The 19,455-nt window shown below is 49.9% G+C and overlaps 3 protein-coding genes across 3 annotated transcripts; 2 read left to right on the top strand and 1 right to left on the bottom strand.

The window, feature by feature from the left end:
• Nucleotides 1-1,315: 1,315 nt before the first annotated feature.
• Nucleotides 1,316-3,619, top strand: CHS4 (Chitin synthase 4; the record flags this gene model as incomplete). Its single annotated transcript, XM_065756411.1, has 1 exon — nt 1,316-3,619. One exon carries the CDS (start codon nt 1,316-1,318, stop codon nt 3,617-3,619), a length of 2,304 nt encoding a protein of 767 aa, XP_065614780.1.
• Nucleotides 3,620-14,602: 10,983 nt separating this feature from the next.
• Nucleotides 14,603-16,411, bottom strand: N0V96_002031 (uncharacterized protein; the record flags this gene model as incomplete). The annotated part of the gene is made up of 3 exons (XM_053187936.2): nt 14,603-15,774; nt 15,833-16,094; nt 16,145-16,411. The coding sequence occupies 3 exons, from the start codon at nt 16,409-16,411 to the stop codon at nt 14,603-14,605; spliced, it is 1,701 nt and encodes a 566-aa protein (XP_053055440.2).
• A 1,406-nt stretch (nt 16,412-17,817) lies between these two features.
• Nucleotides 17,818-18,894, top strand: N0V96_002030 (uncharacterized protein; the record flags this gene model as incomplete). The annotated part of the gene is made up of 1 exon (XM_065756410.1): nt 17,818-18,894. One exon carries the CDS (start codon nt 17,818-17,820, stop codon nt 18,892-18,894), a length of 1,077 nt encoding a protein of 358 aa, XP_065614779.1.
• Between the last annotated feature and the right edge of the window lie 561 nt (nt 18,895-19,455).

Here is a 19,455-nt window from a genome sequence, read left to right as displayed (position 1 = left end):
CTACTAAGACTGCCACCTCATAGTTCTGGAACACCTTACCTCACTCTGTACGTGTTCTTCATCTCTTTCTCTCGTCTGTTCCCTTCTCAGACCCAACCTTACCCTACCCTGGACCGTATCTATGAGGTGCTATTCCTGTCCTCCCCCCTTCGTGTTCCCGTATAATTCTGGGCTGGTCAATACCTAGACGGCCTGGTTTGTCAGTCAGCCCTCCCTCTTTCACGACCAGTCAAGGCTAGGCCTCCTTTGGCGTAGGTGTCCCTATGGTTCTTGCTCGCTCCGAGGCGCTACAGAAGTAGGCGCACCCCCTAGCAAGGCACCATTCACCCATCCCACGCCAGTCCAACCTGAGCAGGGTCCTGGTCTGCTATAGTACTGTACGAAACCACTAGGTTACCTTGTGTGTATCCCCCCTAGGTGTGGGTGGGTGAGTGGGTTGAGTGGGTGAGAGAGAGAGCGGGTATGGTGGGCTGGTGCTTGTGGGATCCGCGCTGGGCTGTCTCTCGCAGTCTGAGGTGCCCTCTCTCTCTCTCTGTCTCTCTCTGTGCCCGGCGCTGGTGCGGCCATTGCATGCTGGTGCTTGGTGCTGCCCTTTTGGCCCACCTGGGCGACTTCTTTCCCGGGAACTCAGGTAGGAGGGATCCTCTGAGTCTGAGGTGCTCCTCTGCCTTACTCCGTACTCCTTTGCTTCGGCCTGCTGCCTCTGCCTCCGCCTCTTCCTCTCGTCTCCCAGGTTCCCCCGTCTTTGACTTACATAACAAGTCAAGCATGCCACGCACGACGCATTGCGCTGCCAAGGGCCCATTTCCAAACCCTCAACTCCATGCCTACCAGTATTCAACTTGATCAATAACTCATACACGCCGGTGGTTTGGCATTTTTCTCCCCTGGAGCTGCTCCCGCTAATCTGCTTTTTCTTCTCCTTGTCTTCAGTTTCTACTTTGTCCATCTACGCAACGTCTTAGTCGGCCCCCCGCGCATCTTTGTCATTCGTTCCCATCCGGCACACCGGGGAAGAAACACAGCCAGCCCACATTCAACGACCGCTTCCTTTCCCCTTGCCTCCCTCACAACGAAGAAACACCTTGCACGACCACCGAGGCCAGAATCTTGTCTTCTTCCTTGTCCATGTCCTAGAACAAGCTTTGGGTGTCAACAAAAAGAAGGGTTGTGTAGGGCTTACACAACAATCATAATATAGTTGGACCAAATCTGGCTACCATCGACATTCCTGCGACAAGAAAACATTTAGACACCCTGCTATCCAGCTTTCGACGATTCAATGGCAGCCACGACGGCTCCGACACCGCCCGTCATGACTCCGACTGCAAGCCCGAACCATCTTCGAAAGCACATTTCCCCCGAGCGCCTTACTTTGGGCGACGACGCCGGCCGCAAATCGGTGTCGGCAAGAATTCGGGACGCTCCCGCTTCTCCTGTCAGAGTGAACTTTCAAGCCGAGAACTGGGCCCAGCCATCCAATGCCAACATTGAACTGGCACAACCCTACCAAGCAGAGTTTTCTACAGTTGATCGTTCCCGAGAATACAACGCCCCTACCCCTCCTTCGCATACCTCGGGCTACGACCAGGCTGGACGACAAATGCAAAGCCATGACAGAGATAAGCTGCCCCCCCTCAAAACGTCGAATTCCTACACTGCCGAATCCGATTACCTGAGCCCAGCGAGCTCTCTCACTCCCAACCAAAATGGTCACGATCAGGGCTACATGTCGAAGCGGGGGACTCGGGGGTCGGATAGCTTTAGTGCCCACAGCGCAACAAGAGCTCAAGATGCCAACCGCCACAGTCGGGAATCGAACACCACCACCTCGAGCAACGCCCAACAGCAGGCATCAGCGCAGTCCTCTGCGACGACAAGCGCGAGCTCTGTCTCTGGCGTCAACGAGTCATCCGAATACAAAGATGAGTCTCCCGAGAGCTCGATAATGGAGGGCAACATGCCAGAGAACAATTCTGTCCCAATGTTTCAATACTATCACCATCAGGAGTTCCCTCCTCAGCGTGTCTCTAGTGTTCCTCAGGAGCTTGACGCTCGTCGTTCCTCTTCGAACCCAAGCCTCAACGCTGACGGGACCCCCGTCAACCGTCATCTGACGCCTACCGGGTTTACCAGAAGGACCTCTATGCCCCGACCTTCATCGGCCTACTCTGCCATCTCGGATTATGCCCCCAGAGGACGATCCCCAAATCTGATGCCTGGGGGATCACATATGCGGACGCCATCAGGCACTCGCAGGTCCCCGGAAACGAGACCAGCATCATACGCAGAGCTATTGAACGTGCCGTACCCTCAGCCAGCACCTGCCCCGATCAGCTTTGACAACAACCAGTTGCGCAATGCCGTTGGTAACAATGCCTCCCTCCTCGGAGCCCAAAAGACACTGGAAATGTATCGCCAAAACGTCAAGAAGACCAACGACTTCTCCATCCAGTACTCTTTTGCCGTTTTCCTCATCTCTACCGCTCAAGAACAAGGCCTGGACCCTAGTGAGCCGGCACCTCGCAAGGCAAACTCTAGCCCAAAGAACTCCGCATCATCGACTCCCTACGACCTCCTGCGAGAGGCTAAGGGTATACTCCAGAAGCTGGCCAGCGGCGGGTACCCCTTTGCCCAATACTACCTCGCAGATGGATACGCCTCTGGTCTGTTTAGCAAAGGAAAGGAGGACTATAACCAAGCATTCCCCCTCTTCGTTCTCGCCGCAAAGCATGGTCATGCCGAGTCTGCTTACCGCACGGCGCTATGCTACGAGTTCGGTTGGGGTTGCCGCAAAGATCCTGCTAAGGCTGTCCAGTTCCTCCGCATGTCTGCGTCGAAGCGTCATCCGGGCGCAATGTCCCGACTAGGCAAGGCCTGTCTCTCAGGGGATTTAGGAGAGAAGCGGTATCGCGAGGGCATCAAATGGATGAAGCTTGCAGCAGAGGCTGCTGATGCTGTCTACAGCGCAGCTCCGTATCAGCTAGCCTGCCTGTACGAGACGGGGTACGGCGACGACATCTTCAAGGACGAGGTTTACGCGGCAGAGCTTTTCACCGCCGCGGCAGAACTTGGCCACCCAGAAGCCAACTTCCGCATGGGCGAGGCATATGAGCATGGAAAGCTCAGCTGTCCTCGCGATCCGGCACTAAGCGTGCACTTCTACACTGGTGCTGCTGAGCGAGGACATGCCGGAGCTATGATGGGCCTCTGTGCATGGTACATGGTCGGTGCAGAACCGATTTTGGAAAAAGACGAGGAAGAAGCTTACGAGTGGGCTCGCCGTTCAGCTGAGATGGGTAAGTTGAGAGACTTTTACGAAACATCGACTGAGCGAGGCAATAAGGCTAATCATATTCATGTAGGTTTCGTCAAGGCCCAGTACGCTGTGGGCTACTTCACAGAGATGGGTATCGGCTGTCGGCGTGACATCTTGGAGGCCAACGTCTGGTATGTCAAGGCTGCGGACGCAGGCGACGAGCGCGCGAAGCAGCGATTGGCAATTATCCAGGCAGCTGTCAGCGGCGGCACCCCGATGGAAGTGGCCCCTCCCCGTAGTGCAAAAATCAAGAAGGGCGGCGAAGAGAAGGATAAGGACAAGGATTGCATTGTGATGTGAGAAGTCACACCCAAAGAGCCGTATCGACGAGATCACACCAAAACACACCGACGTTGGCAGGAGGTCAAGAAAACTCAACTTCACTAATAATGACGAGGAGGGGCGCCTCTATTTCCGGAGAATGTTCCAGGGCCGACTTTTGCCCGACGTTACTCGACTGTTGGATAACGGACAAGGGCCATGTCAATTGGCATATCACCGGGTTTCTTCGTTTTCTCGCACCCATGGGCATCTATAAAAGGGGATTGGAACTATGGGCGGGTGTTGACGGGATGCAGTGCAGGAAGCCGCCGCACGTTGAAGAAAGGGGCAAAGCATGTCTGTCTCGATGATCCAAGGACTCTTCATCTTCCTCTCTCCCACCAATTTTCGGTCTTTTCGTTTTGTTTCTGGTCTTTTTTTTTTTTTTAATCCAAGGCAGGGGGTTTCATGAAACTGCATTTGCATAGCATGAGAATCCGGGTACAAACGGGTGCTTCATGATCTAACCATGGTCGGAATTTCTAGCCTGGGAACTCCATTGAACAAGGCGTTTGGAGAGGGGGGGAACACATTGCGATTCAAGACAGACAAGAGTTGCGCGGGTGTGTACACGCCTGGCTGAGCTTTCAGAGGAGCCTGTACATACGAGATACCATAATCCCCTGTCTCGGACAGGCGTTTTTGAGCATAGTAATTGTGCGTTTGATGAGTGACTTGTGAGCATGAGACGGTGGCGTTCGTGATGGTGGTGACCTCAACTGGTTTCTGGTTAATCCCAGCCGTTTGGGATGTTCAGGCCACTGTGTGTCTCGTTCACCAACATTCGAGACGGGTTTCCCTTGAGAGAAGTCTTTCCACCTGCGTTACGTGTTCGTCTATACTCGGCCGAATCCCTTTTCTCTACGTTCCTCGGGGTGATTCAGAATCCGGCCCAGTGTCGGAGGTTCCTCTTCTTACTCCGTTGTGGATCATCGCCGTTGCGTACACACACGTCTTTCGTGTTCGGTCTTCCGATGCCTCAAGTTTTGACGTGTGACGTGCCAAGACATGATTGATTTCAAAGTAGGCCCGATGAGGCGCTAATCAGTCTACCCCAGCCTCGTTTCTTCTTCTTCTCGAGCTTGACATTCCATACAAGGGAAATGGATTGGGGATGAGGCGCCGAGTTTGGGTTTGAGAGGTGTTGAACTTGTGGTCTTTGCTTTCCCGCCTTTGTGTTGAGACTGCCGCCGCGCCGCGTGTCATTTGAGGTAGCACACGACGAGTGTGTAAGAGATTTCGAGAAAGCTCGGGGCACATAGTTTTCTTCTTTTGACTCGTCAGACTCGTCAGCGTTTTTTTTTTCCCTTGACGGCGCGTTCCTTTCTTCGGATTGTGGGAGGAAACGGATAGGATGAGGGTGGGCGGCTTTTGCAACTTGTTCGGGGAGAGAGAGATTTTGTTTTATGACGTGGTTTCAGGGCTGAGCTCTTGGTTCATTCAGACAGGGTGGCTTTCTGCGGTGTATCGTTTGTTTTTGAGATGTTTTGGTTTGGTATGCCTTATAACGGTAGGTTTTGTGGCCAGTCTCTTACGACTTACGACTTTGGTGGTTGGTAGCTTGTCGGGGGTGTGTAAGTATTAAGGGTTGTCGGATGTTCTTGTTCTACATCTATACCTGTTGCAAAGCTCATGGATGTTGCCTTATACTCATTCATAGTTAGGAAGTCCTGCATCAGGCAGTTATGGGTGTTGCTTGCAATACCGCTTCAGAACTTGAAAGGAGTTACAGACGTTGATGAGGTCCGCGGAAGCATCATTATGTGGGCAGTGTAGGGTAGCGCTGTGTCTTTACGGAGAGTAGACATTCTCCTTCAGGGACATTATTCTTTTACTTTTATATTACAAACCTTCTAATAGTAATTGTTAACTTGTTGGGTGTGAGTGCTCTTCAAATTGCTAATACTGCCCTTTCTTGACCATGACGAGGATCTATGTCACGGTCCGTCAGCTTCCGAGATGTCATGGCAGCAGTTGCAATTACTCACGAAGACAAAATGATCTAAGCGTGGAGACCGCGTCTGCGTATCTGTCGCCCATGTTTTCTTGATGTAAACTGCTTGCAGCTTGTTTTCCGTGGTAGATCGGAAGCACAGGTGTTATCACCGCCGTAAGATAGTCACCAACCCTGACATATCACGGCAGGAAAACGTCTCCAAGAGCCTTCGATATCATTTTGAGTTTCTCGCCTGAGCAAAGAACCTCGACATATTCATCATGTCTTCTGTTACCTCCGCAAAACGTGACGAATGGCGATTCCTGTTGCTTAAGGTCAGTCTGCTTGAAACAGCAGGCAGCGATTTAATTACGGCAACATTCTTCTAAAATATAGAGTTATCCCAGAATAAGGTGTTTATCTTAGTGTTGGTGCAATGCTTTCCTCCTTCGACTTGACGTTGATAGTAGGCACAGCGTCACATGTCACGTCTCCAAGTACAACTCAGGCTTTCTACTCAAAGGAGAAGTTGCGAGAAATAAGGACATTCAAAGAGATGACTGAGGATCTGCCTAGGTATCTGCCTACTTTGGGTATTCGCTTTATTCGGGAAAGAACCTTTTTCTAGATAGGATACTATCAGAATAGCATCGCGTCTATTTACTTTAGACAACTGATGTTCATGCAACTGATCTAGGAGACGAATTCGACTAGGTATTCTCCATTGGAAGACTCCATGTAACTCAACTTTTTCCTTCTATATTGGCAGGCAACTCATAGATGAAGCAGACTTCTCCTAACAGTACCTACAACTTGCGTGCCTCAAGATGAATCCGTGACACTAGTACGTAGGAAGGCTTCTACTCTGTGTTCTATCTTAAGGCTTGATATAGAACGACCTTAAATACTCTTCCGCCGCGGCCTCTCCTGAGGCAAGCCCTTTTTCTTTTGCCCACTTCTGGTACTCTGGCGTTTTGAAAAATTCTTTGTAGTCAACACCTCCCTCTTGATCTACCCAGCTGAACTTTCCGTGTTCATCCAAGAAGTTACCTATCAATGTGATAAGTAATAGTCAATGCAGTGCTGAGTTATTTTGAGGGACAGCAGAGGGGCTAAGCATTGGCTTGGACACCGAGAAAAGTGAGAACTTACCGTAAATTGGATGCTTTGTGTCTATACGAACCATTATCAGCCATTTCCGTTGACCACTTTCAATGATGGGGCGAAGAACAATCCAATGAATCCACGTGATAAAGACTCAACTCACCTGTGAACTGAGATATGGAAGTAGACTTTCTCACGGAATGCTCCGAACCCCAGTCCATCAACTGCGACCAGTCGGCACAAGTACGTTCAACGCCATTCCAGTTGATGACGGAATGGAAATCATGGAGAGTCCAGTGAAGTAGAACGGGCGTGAGGTCTGCCTGGCATTTCACGGATTCCATGATGTGATGGAGACAGTGTCCTAAGGCGACATCGGAGTCAGTTACACGCTCTCACAGACTTTTCGACCAATGCCGCTCTAGTCAGCATTAGGCGCGCAGTGACCTGAGACTTCCTAAGACTTCAACCGACCTATATGACTCTTCTGAGTTGCATCCTCCTTCTCTGTGGTATTGGGAGTGTAATAGTATTCTCTATGCGCAACCTGGTATAAGTAGTTCTGCCGCAGACGTAAGACTTTAGCATTTGAAATGTCGCCAGAAAGCGTAGATAACGAGAATCGACATCGAGACTTACGATGCAGTGTAAGTTATGCACCATAGCAAGGCCTCCAAGGCTTCAATGCAGTCAGCCAGATTGCAATGCCAACAAAACGACTATCCCTATATGCTCGACTTACTAGCCGCCTTCTCCATCGTTGAAAGGTATCGCATCTTTCTCCATACCAAGTCGGTGTACCTCGGATTCCGGGATTCGGTTGGCAAACGCTACGATGATTTAGTGACTGGGTCTCGAGCTTCCACATCGTTCGACACAAAGGGCTCACCTGAAAGCAATGCAGACCAGTTTGCATCTACATCTGGGCTTGGGTTGCCCAGAAGTGGGTGATCTTGACCTGGCGTAACTGGATTCACGAGCTGCGGGCTGAACTCAACCTTGTCCTGAAGAGAAGGACGGTCTATTCAGTAAAAGAAGGAACGACAAGAACTCAAGAATGGCTTGAGCTTCAAAGTTGTTCAACATACCCATACATGTACCGTGTCTGGTGTCGTAAGTCGAGGGCAGAATGGCTTGTAGATGACTTCACGGGCATAGTAAAGTATTGCCCACGTATAAGTTGCGAGGACGAGGAGTGAAGCAAGTATTTGGAGTGCTCTCCTTAGCCTTGATGTGCCTTTACTCGAGTTCCATTTCCCCTGATGTAAGGGATAGTCCTCGTGGTCGTCATCGGTTTTCACGTCCTCGAAACCATCTTCAGAGACTGGCTTGTACTTGACTGCAGGTGCTGCAGCCATGTTTTCCGTGGTTGTTGTTTCCCAAGTGCGCTGCAAGTAGCAGGAACAGCAGTCGGTATGGAATTTGCGAGTTTGTCAAATGAAAGTATGAGCGTTCGCGTTGCCACGGAAGGGAGAAGATTGTAAACTTGGACGAGGCCGGCCAGCCATATCTGGCGGTATGTACAGACTGCTCATGAATCTTTGCGTAGACAAGAATACTTGGTGAATCTCTCGCTTTGGAAAGTACTCTAGGAAAGCCCCTTGGTGTCGAATTATCAGTAGGCGAAAAAGGCTCCCACCGGATGCGAGAGTCTATGCTACAACAGGTGAGAGACCCGGAAGATAGAGTTCGTCAGATATCAGGTGGCCATGCTGGGTAGCTAGGAAGACCGTCACATCAAGATCCTGGGGCGGGAAGTATCCTCACGCCAAGGTTTGTTGACACCGGATGGAACGTCAATTTTTGACCCTGGTCCCCAAGAATTCATTCTGCCTCCTCCGTGCCGTTACTCCGATCTCCAAGCCTGGGTGTGGGTTTGGTGGATGCTAGTATGGCCGGAAGGTAACGGTAAATCCACCTTCAATAACCGGTCTAGACCAACTAACTGCCTGGACAGTCTTCGTCCTGCCTCCTCTGCCTGACTTGACTGATACCGACCTCTCCGTCTTTGCGGTAACCTCCAGAGTCTCCTCTCTCATCTCAGACTCCAGAGTCACTACACAGGCTATTTGCTGTCACACCCAGGATTTCACACTTTCGGAATCTTCACATCATGTCTTCTCTATCTGAAGATGCGAAGCCCTTCTTGCCAAGCGAAAGTGGTGATTCCAGTTTCGACTTAGCCCCGGCTGAGAGATCGAGACTGCAGCAAGACCGATTGACGGAGCCTCGCTGGCGAAGACGACTCTGGATCAGCCATGTGATCTTCTTGGGATTCAACGTGGCGTTCCTCATCTACAACATTGGTGATGTTGGGAAACATGTCGGGCCAGAGGCCGCAGTGCTCGAAAAAGCCTACTGTGAGAAGCTTTTCCTTCGCCTGGGTAATACAATGGTGCTGATATCGAATCTCCTAGCACCGGCACAGATGGCAATTAGTTATACAGTCAAGGAGGAAGCCCCTATGTTGCCCGATAACGTGCTCACCGGCCCACCCGGCCCCGAGGCCGACAAGGCGTGGGAAGAACTTGAGAAACGTGAGTTCAACGCCATCATTCAGCATTTACTACATCAGATCCTAAAAAAAAATGCCGTGAAGCATTCATGCTCAGGTTCTCTGAAGACGAGATGAATCGGATGCAAAAGACCTCGCTTGCTCTCAAAGACGGAAGTGGGTATATCGGTTATTTGGAGTCTTTCCACATGTTGCATTGCGTTGTAAGTGACTTCTTCCTTGAATTTCTATATTTCTCTCTGCGAATGGCATAATTATCTTCGCTTTCGCGTTGCTGACTGGCCCACAGAAGAGTGCCTGGAAGTCCCAATACATGGATCACTATGGCAGTGGACATTCGACCAAGCCCGGGCATCTAGCTCATTGCCTCAACGTGCTGATCCAGGGTATCATGTGCAACGCAGACACATCGATCGGAACATATCATTGGAAAGAAGGGGGGACTATCAAGGGTAAAGAGATGATGGACATTGAGGCTAACAGGACTGGGCATCGCCAATGCACCGACTTTAGCAAGCTTCAAGCTTGGGCTACCAAGCGGACTCTTGACTTTGATGTCCACGATACAGACAAGTTTCTGCGTACCTTGAAGCCGGAAAACTAGGGTTTGATAAATAGCATCGTTGTTGAGACTTGGAGGTACGAGCAGAAAGGAGTTAAAAGACCTTCGTTCATGGCCTCATCTCCATTGGCTCTAAAAGCTCGATGTAGCTAGATTCTAGATGCATCTCTGAACGAGTATCTGCTATAATAGAATGATTGCGACGCCATGTTCTCCCGTAGACCGCAGTCATTGTGACTTGTTAATTAGATATGCTGACCAAAACACAGCTATGCTGGCTAGCCGAAAGATCCACGCCACACTGTTCTCAACGCCAAGAACCTTCAGAACCGCCAAAAGGAATGCGCAAACTAGAGTTGAGCCAATCTGAGGCAGAGATATCGCCATGTTGTGCAGTCCCAGGATCCACGCAACCTCGCTGTCTTGCTTTCCCACGGATAGCTCAGAGATTTCTGCGCTGATCAAAGCAAACGGAGCCCACATCGTTACGGCAGCCGTAGACCCCATCATAGCGACGACGATGATGGCTGTGGCTCCGCTGCGAGCTACAAAGGTGAGATGCATGCAATATCCCAAGAAGCACTGCGATGCAAACCAGACTTTGGGGAGGTTGCGAGAGAAGGCCGGCATGTAGCGGTCAAGTATCTGAAGCAAGATACTCGCAGCAAATGCTCCTAATGCGAAAGCAAATGATGCAAAGAAACCAAAGTCCTTCGCACTCTCGACGAGTTCTGGATCAGGTTTCACAAGCTGTCTTTGCCTTTCCTCGAGTTTGTCAGAAAGAGCTGAGAGATGTTAGTATTGGAAGTGCATCAAAAGTTATGGACTTCTACCTGTCTCATAGGCGAACCTGACACAAGTCCACGAGTTAGTAACTTGATGCAACACGTAAATATCAAATTCAAATGCTTACGTTGACATGTAGTACAAGATGGGAAACCATCCTGCCCACGCCCAGAATTGGATCTCACAAACCCGGCGACTGCGCGGAGGGATTTGTTTCCACCGTTTTGCCAGCCCTGTCGGTGAAATGATGGCCCATGACCGTTGCGCAAAAGAAGCCTGGCGGTCACGCGAAGGTGTTATGTTCTGATCAGCGATGAGATAGCACGTGAGGCCGACCGTTGTGAAGGTGCAAGCTGCAACTACAACAGCGAGTAACTTGAAACGCTCGTTGCTATTTGCACCAGTCGAGGACCACTGGGCATCCATAAAGCCAACAGAAGAGAGCACCACGTTACCCAGCACATTCCATCGCATAACCCAGGAGGCTGCAACAGACTGTTGACTGGGAGGTGAGTTGTCTACTATCAGAGCCCTCACGCCGACTGCGTATGCCTGCAGTGTAAACGTAGTGACAACTACTGAGAAGACTGCGAGAATTTGCGTCGCCAAGTGCGCCGAGCTGGCGGAACCACCAACACTGGAACTCCATGTCCAAGCTGTGAGTTCCTCAGAGTACGCCAATGCAAGCAGGAAAATAGTTGCGCAAAGCGAGCCCCCTACGATGAACGGCTTCCTCTTACCCCAGGCATGTTGTGACTCGTCGCTGAGCACACCGAGAATAGGCTGCGCAAAGGCGCCAGATATAGGACCGGTGACCCATACCAAGGATATGATGGATTTGGAAATACCGAGCGAGATCAAGTAGGGCTTTGAGTTGGTAGTCAGTCACTCAGCTGGAATTGAGTTGGGGAGAAGAAGACTAACAGTGCCGCTCGATGTCAAAAGAAACCAACACACTTGAAGGCCCAAACTAGGAGACGTGAGGAGGAGCAAGCCTGGAAGCTTGAGCAAGGTGTGCTTCGGGGGAACCTCCTCCCCAAGCTCTGCCAGTTCTAGGTCCTCCGTGGAAGACGCGGGTCCAGGAGAATAGAGAGCCCTAGAGGTAGACTCGCCTACCGTGACACGAGCCATTTCCTGTACGAACAGGACAAAGAGAATGACGCTGCCTACTGTTCCATAGTGACCGGAGATACTTGCAGGAGCTCAACGTTGATTTGTTATAGTAGAAGATGTAAGCTGACCTGGTATCGCCGAGTCCTCGCCGGAGACCGCTGCGTTTCTAATCTGAAAGAGCCATGCGTTCCCTAGCCCTGGTCATTTACTCCATAGACGCTTTACTCAGCTGTGGAACGCGCCGGTGGCACCGGCGTCCTAAGTCGGACGCAAAGGATGGATGCCCTTGCAGTCTGTAGCGTGTAACTTCTCACTTTCCTCAGTCCTTCTTTCAAGTCCACGTATTACGCATATTACCCATGCGGGCGGGTACCTTGTAAACTCTGTTTATCAACCGAGTTCTTTGGTCCGTTCGCGCCGACGAGCCACCCCTGTCAGGACCAGCACAGTGCCTGATGAATGCCGCTGGACCCGGCATTGGAACTTTACTAGGAATAATATTGCCGACGTGGCTTAGCTGGTCACTGGGGAGGGGGAGAAGTGTTAATCGAATAAACGCTGGCCAGTGGTACCAATTGTCTTCTCAAGTTTCAAGGCGTGTAGCCGCCAACTTTGCTCTCCATCAAGCATCACGCTTACATGGCACGTTATTCCGAACCAAGACACGACTGGCACCGCCAATCATATCAAAAAAAAAAAAAAAAATAGACTCTGGCATCTCAGTATGTCGGATGGTCATGCAGCGGTAAGCTGGTCTTCTCTACCACGAAAAGACCAGCTATTTCTACTCTTCATGATCCGATTCAGTGAACCAGTCGTCAGGGTTTCTATCGGAGCGTACATCTACTACCAACTTAAATCACTTGATCCAGCTTTGTCTAGTGCTGAAGTAATCACGCAATCCGCGTATCTTCAGACAGCTTATACTATTGCGCAAGCTATCTCATCTCTGCTATGGGGCGTGGTTTCAGATTCTCCCAGAGGGGGGAAGGAAGCTAGTTGTGCTAACGAGTTTGTCTGGATCATGTAAGTCAACACTACAGTGATGTTCCATGGGCTTTGCGAGAAGTTCACCCAATTTCTGATGACGACTGACTTTCTAAACGTCATTTACAGTCATAAGTTGTGCGCTATTTGGTTTCATCACTAGCTTCAAGCAAGCCGTCTTCCTTCGAGTTTTTGAGGGCATAACCAATGGGAACGTCGCTATGGTTAGAACAATGGTTTCCGAAGTTGTTCAGGAGAAGCGGTAAGACGTTTCCTATCAGGCAGGATGGGAAATATAGGATTTCGAACAGCTCAGACTGACCGAACATACTCGAAATAGTTTCCAGGCCAGGGCTTTTGCGCTTCTACCAATTGCCACTCGAATGGCCATAATCATCAGCCCGCTCGTGGCAGGTTGGACTGTTCAGCTAGAAACAACAGGCCAAGACGACACTTTTGTGAGGAAACACCCATATGCACTACCGGCTTTGCTGAACGCTGGCTTCTTGCTTCTTCTCTTACTTGCTGCATTTCTGTTTCTTGAAGAGGTATGTCGTCATCAATCTATGCTCACTTTTGTCCTGTTGTTTCACTTGAGACTGACGCAAGGGCAGACATCGAAATCACTAAGAGGTCGATTCGATCCTGGAATTAGCATCTCAAAGAAATTTCTGTCCTTGTTCCGCTTGGTTCCTTTCAGCAAAGCAGATAACACTCAGTACTCACGCATAAATTCAGAAGAAGAGGATGGAGAAGAGATGGGTTTCTTGAAGGAGGTTGATGGAAACGATCAGTCTGACGCTTCCACACCCCCTGGCGTTCCAGTAACACCGAGTGAAAAGAACTTAAAGCTCCCTACACGTCGCATTTTCACCACTAACATGCTTCTGGTTCTATTGGCTACACTACTCTATGAACTACATCTTAACAGCGTCAGCGTTGCTATGGCCAACATGTTAGTCGATCCTGTTTCCACCAAAGAAGCCGAACTGTCAAGGGTTCTGCCATTCCGCTTCGGGGGCGGCGCCGGCTTTCAGCCGAAGTCTCTTGCCTGGTACTCAACTGTGTTCGGTAAGATCTCAACCACCTCACTGTGTTCATCGATTGTGTTAAAATTTCGCCCTCTCAAGAGCTAACAGCTAACACGGTGTGATATAGGGATTGTCGGTATTCCCATGCAGATCTTTGTTTACCCCTGGCTTAATCATCGCCTCGGTTGTCTGAGACTCTGGCAACTGTTTTACCTCGGATTCCCCCTACTTTATTTTGCATACCCATATGTTGCAATTATTCCATCTTCTACGCCGCCTCCTTCAGAAAAGACTGGTGTAGCTGTATGGGCCTTTTTGGTGTTGATTCAAACCTCAACGTCACTCATTACGAGTGTTGTAACGCCCTCGCAGCTGCTACTGGCAAATTTCTCCTCGCCTCATCCATCGGCGCTGGGAAGAACTCACAGTATCACCTTCTTCACGTCGATGGCGGTTCGAGCTGCCAGTTCAGCTATGGCTGGAAATATGTACGCTTTTGGGTCGACGCACAACTTGACTGGGGTCATATTCTGGTTTAGCAGCACTGTGTCGCTTATAGCGATCATTGTCACCCGGTTTGTGAGAGAAGGAAACGGCCATGAACTCAAGCTCCCGGGAGAGGATTAAGGTTTACTTAGTGCAGAATCGTAGTGAACTCGAAGGAATCAATCACACTACAGAAGTTCACCTTCTTCATAAGGATGCTGGTACTCGCCCATTAATAAGGACCATGGATACTCCGGTTTTTTATCGTCAAAAAGAATAAGCAAATAAATGAAGAAGAAAAAGATGTTGCGCTGGGCTAATCAACTCGATGGATAAGACGTTCGGGACACGGAGCTTAGAAACTTCTTTTCAACTAATACTCATCTGTAACTAGGTAAGTAGAAACAATTTGCCATACACTGCACAACTAATGAGGTCCTACTTAATTCATGTTCTGCACAAATTTCTCACCTGCCGTCTGATTGCCTTCAATCTCAAGCCTTTTGTATACGTCCTCGATCTCTTCCTTGTAGTCCTTCTCGACCTCCCTCCGAAGCACCAGTTGCTTCACAGTCAACTTGATAGGCTTTTCCTTGCTGGCCAAAAATATAGTCTGTCTCGGAATGGCCACTGCTTTCGCAGAAGTCTCATTGTGCCCCACAATGGTCTTCTCATAAATATCGTCAAGAAGTTCTTCGTGGTTCCTTCCATGCAGTTCCTCCTTCACTTCTATCAGCACGTATGGTGCAATGCGCCCTGCACCGCCGACCATAACGTGCTTGATTCCAGGGTACCTGGCGACTTTGGTCTCGATGTCTTGAGCGTGGAATTTGGCCATCCAAATCAGCTTCGTCCAATCATCAGTTCTGGCGACTGATTCCCATCGGGTACTGCCGTCGCTGTCTTTGACCGGACGCCACAACTCCTTCGTATCGATTGTCTCAACGTCCTTGAACATCTTGTAGTTCCAGAAGGCACACTGATAGATAGATGGTCCACCGTCAGGTGGCCTGTCAATGAACATCTGGTACACATCAGAGTCATCTCCGTCACCCAGAGCTTCACCAGATCCCTCTAGCTTGACCAAACGAACATGGTGCTCAGGAATGAACTGGAAGCTGTACCATAGCTTTCTGTCTATGGGATGCAGGGAAAAGCGACCACCAGACTCTGTGGCTCCCATGACAGAATTGAGCCTTGTGTGTTCGCACAGTGCGTCTCCGACAACTCGATCGAGGGCAGATCCCAGATAAGTGATGAACTCAAGCGACTTCAGTGATTCCCGGGTCTCTTCATTGTTGTATAGGTCAACGATGGTGAAAGGAAATCCCATCAGGCCATCAACCTTGTTGAGACGCAGAAGCTTCTGGAAAATAGCTGGCGGAAGCCCGACTACATCTGGAGGGGGCTGAATAACACAGGTACCAGAGAAAACGGCAAACATGTTGATTAAGACAAGGCCAGGCTGTAGTCTCATTGGGATTGCCAAAATCAGGGACCTGCCATAGAAAGAATCCGTAGATATTCCCCTAGGCCAGTGACGGCGAGCCAAGCCGGCAGATGAACATCCAGCTGCCCAGAAGCCATTGTTCATGAAGATTGGCTTAGGTGCTCCTGTTGTGTTGACTGGTCAGTGTCCGGTGATATGAGCAAACTCCCTACGTTTCCATACCTGTGGTGCCTCCAGTGTGGATGATGAGAATCTCATCGTCCTTCGCCTGCTCATAAGTCTTCTCATAGGCGTAGGGCTCGGTTCCTTGGGCAGAAAGACACCAATCGAGACTTTGGAACTGCTCAACATGGATACCCGATGCTGCAAGCTCAGGCTCGGGGCTGAATGCACCTCCCTCGGAATACAGCCAAATCTTGCAGTTTGATGACTCTAGCAGTGCATCAAGTCCATCCTTCATGAAACGACCATCTGGAACAAGAAACTAATCAACGTTAGCATAATTTGTTCTAAGTGAGGATGGTTCTTACATACCTTGCGACCTGTCTTGACCGATGCTGCGAATAGGAACGCATATCGGATGTCGCTGGGGCCAGAATACGCCACAGTATCGTTGTCCACAGACTTTCCGAAGGTCTTGTCAAGCCAGTGTGCAGTCTTATTGATGCCATCGGCGTATTGTTGCCAAGTCAAAGAACGGTAACCCTCTGTCTCCCAGTCAGGCCCACCAGCGAATCGTATAAGTGCATTATGAGGTTGCCATTTGGCATTCTCGTCAATTTTGCGGACGAACAGCTCCATTCCTGGAGTACTGGTATTGAAACTCATTATGGTCAATTTGGCAATTGGCAGGTGGTTTGACTGTGTCTAGCAAACAGAAAGCTTCAAGTCGAAATGGATCGATACGAGAACAAGACTGATGCCTTTCAAACAAGGTACTCCTTCAATTCAAACCTACTGCGCTCTTGAAATACACACACATCAGGTACGAGCCTCTGAGGTCTGGTCCCGGCCATTCCGAGACACATATCATGTGGCAGGGGTGTTCGTCTTGTTCACACTGCTCAGGCAGTGGAACTTTGTGACATTCGGCATCAAAGTTGTCAGATGATGAGAACTGATACAAAGACCAGAACACAGAACGGAGTCGTTCATCCGAGGCTCCTAGCTAGGCGATATTGACTCCATAGAATTGGGTTTGTTCCGTTCATTTCACCGCACTCTTCAAGGGATCCTCTCCGAGGCTCCGAGGACGCACGCTGTGGGGATATTATCTCTCAACTCTGGAGTCCAGATATGTCTCACGACTTAATTTGATGAAATGAGTTATGATAGTGGGGCCAAAGGCAGCGGACCAGCCGTCGTAAAAGGCCCGACCATACTTACAGACACGTAGGACTTGGCCGAATCCACTGTGGCCGTATATCTGACAGTCGTCCTTCGGAAAGCATAGCAAGGGAATACTTTCGCATATTCAGGCCGGGGCCGCCGGGCTGTGCCCAAGGTGGATGTCACTTCTAGAGGACCCCTTGCTACCAAGAAAGCGGGCCTATGCCTGCCGTTATTGACGCGGCGGGGAGTCGCAGTACAACTTATGGTATCTTTGAGTTAAGGCAGGTCAATGACAGGAGTCCAAGATATTCGGGATATGGCTAGAGAATTCCAACGAGCGTTGCCGACGTGACATTTCTTATTGGCACCCCAGTGCTTGATGATGCGAAATGTCATGGACAGAAAAACTGACCCTGGCAGGTGGATCGACCCCAGGTCGATCCTGCGGCCAAATTGTCGGTGGTTCTATTCCTACATTCACTTTCACGCTGGTACAAACTTATGGACGCAGCACATACCTACATGTAAAGCCAAGACGCTACTAATCAGTAAGCGTATTTGTCCCAAAGGAATAAACAGACTTTACGACTTATTACAGATATTAAACTTAAGCAGGTCTATTTCAACCCCTCAGATCGAATCCTACCTTGAGCGGAGGCTGATGTCTGACTTAGGGATAGTGTTACCACAGGGGGGGGAACTGAAATGTGCTGAACTCTAAAACCTAGCCACAAGATTTCAGCTAAGGCAACTTTACACACTGTGTTCTACGGAAAAATAAGACAAAGGTGTGATATCGATTGCGAAGAACAGCGTTAATTCCAAGTTCGTTTCGAGTCTATCGACGACACATCAACCCTAACGACGCTGCCATAATGTCTTCCACGCCGCAAGCACCCCCTCATCCCCGAGACTGGGAGGTTGGAGTGGACGAATACCTCACACAAAACGGAATCTCCTATGAAACGGCAGTACCTCTCAACACTGGCACATCATGCTACATCTGGCGACTCGAAGGACTGGTCGACGCGGAGGCCTCAGCCAATGGTCATCAGATAGACCAGCCAGTCATAATGAAGTGCGCCGACAGCACCCCCAAATACCGGAACTTTCCAGTTTCACCGGAACGACTTCAGTTTGAAGTCAAAGCTCTGAGATCCAAAGCAGTGGAAGAAGCTTGCCATCAGGAGCCATCAGTCCAAGTCCCGCGCGTGCTTCGAGAAACGAAGAACGGGTTCATCATGAGCAATGTCGGTGAGACTGATCTGAGGACGGCCTACAAGACGTACGAAGATCTGGACGCGCCGGGAATTGGTGCGCGTTTGGGTCGATGGCTGGGGAGCCTGCATGTTGCCGGTATTGATCTCGGCCCCGACGGATGGAGCTCCCACCATAATGAACTGGACAAGTTCTACGTACATGGCGGTCTGGCGGAAAAGGCCATCAAAGACGCTATGAACGACGAAGAGTCGGAAAAGGTGCTTGCAGCAATGCGCGCACCCGCTCCTATTCACACGCTGACGCCTTGGGACTTTCGACCTATGAACATTGTGGTACATGTTCCCGAGGACAAGGGGGTGGCCTCGGACCTTGCGGTGGTGGACTGGGAGTTATGTCACTACGGTGATCCTTCCAACGATGTTCGCATGTGGTTTGCTGAAGTTGTCATACTGGAGGCAAAGTTTGGAAATAGGGGTCTACTCTCGTCGTTTCTATCGGCATATAAGCAGCGGGTCGGTAGTGCTGTCGTAGATGAATCATTTGTGTCTAGAGTTGCTCTGAGTGCCGGCATCTATATGCTGTGGCTTATTCCCATCAACCCTCGGGTTTGGGATTGCACAGAGGAGGATTTAGAATCTTGGAAGAGAACAAGCCTAGACTATATCAGGGCAGGCGCAAATGAGGATGTCGACTGGCTGAGACAAAGCTGCTTGGGGCCTTTATTGACATGATATAGTGCAGATGGGATATCTAAGAGATAAAGAATTCCGCGGGTCAACTCTTTCTACTCTTCCGTGTGCATTTCTATACGAGATCGAGGATAAAGTGAAGAAAAGAAAAATCTTTCACGATTTTCAAAATACTTGATTTTTTACAATGCCCAAAACGCTCATGCTCTTTAGATTGAACAAATCAAGAACTATACTTCTCTCTTTCTAGGCCTTTAAATTACGTTATTCCATGAAGAGACAGTATCGAATAGCATGTTTGGTCTAAGATTTCCCGTTCGTCTTGCTGGGGAGCCATGCAACATCTGCCGATGCCCTCGACTTTCCAAAATCCGCGCCTGGGTAATTATATGCGGTGTACGCTTGCGCTCGCTTTCCATCTCGCACGGGAACGCGGAATCCCAAAAGTCCCAATTGTCTGTCAGACAATTTTGCCTTGGTCTCCGCGCTCATGAGCTCCGGGTAGTTCTCCATGGCCTGCAAAAAGAAGCGGCAGAATGCTGACAGAATGACAGGTCGTGTGGCGTCCGACGTGTTCACGCCAGTCGAGTGCCAGGTTCGGCT

This window comes from Colletotrichum fioriniae (genome assembly GCF_027942845.1).
Source record: "Colletotrichum fioriniae strain IMI 355084 chromosome Unknown scaffold_2, whole genome shotgun sequence".
Taxonomy (NCBI): Eukaryota; Fungi; Ascomycota; class Sordariomycetes; order Glomerellales; family Glomerellaceae; genus Colletotrichum; species Colletotrichum fioriniae.
This window is presented reverse-complemented; position numbering and strand designations above follow the sequence as displayed.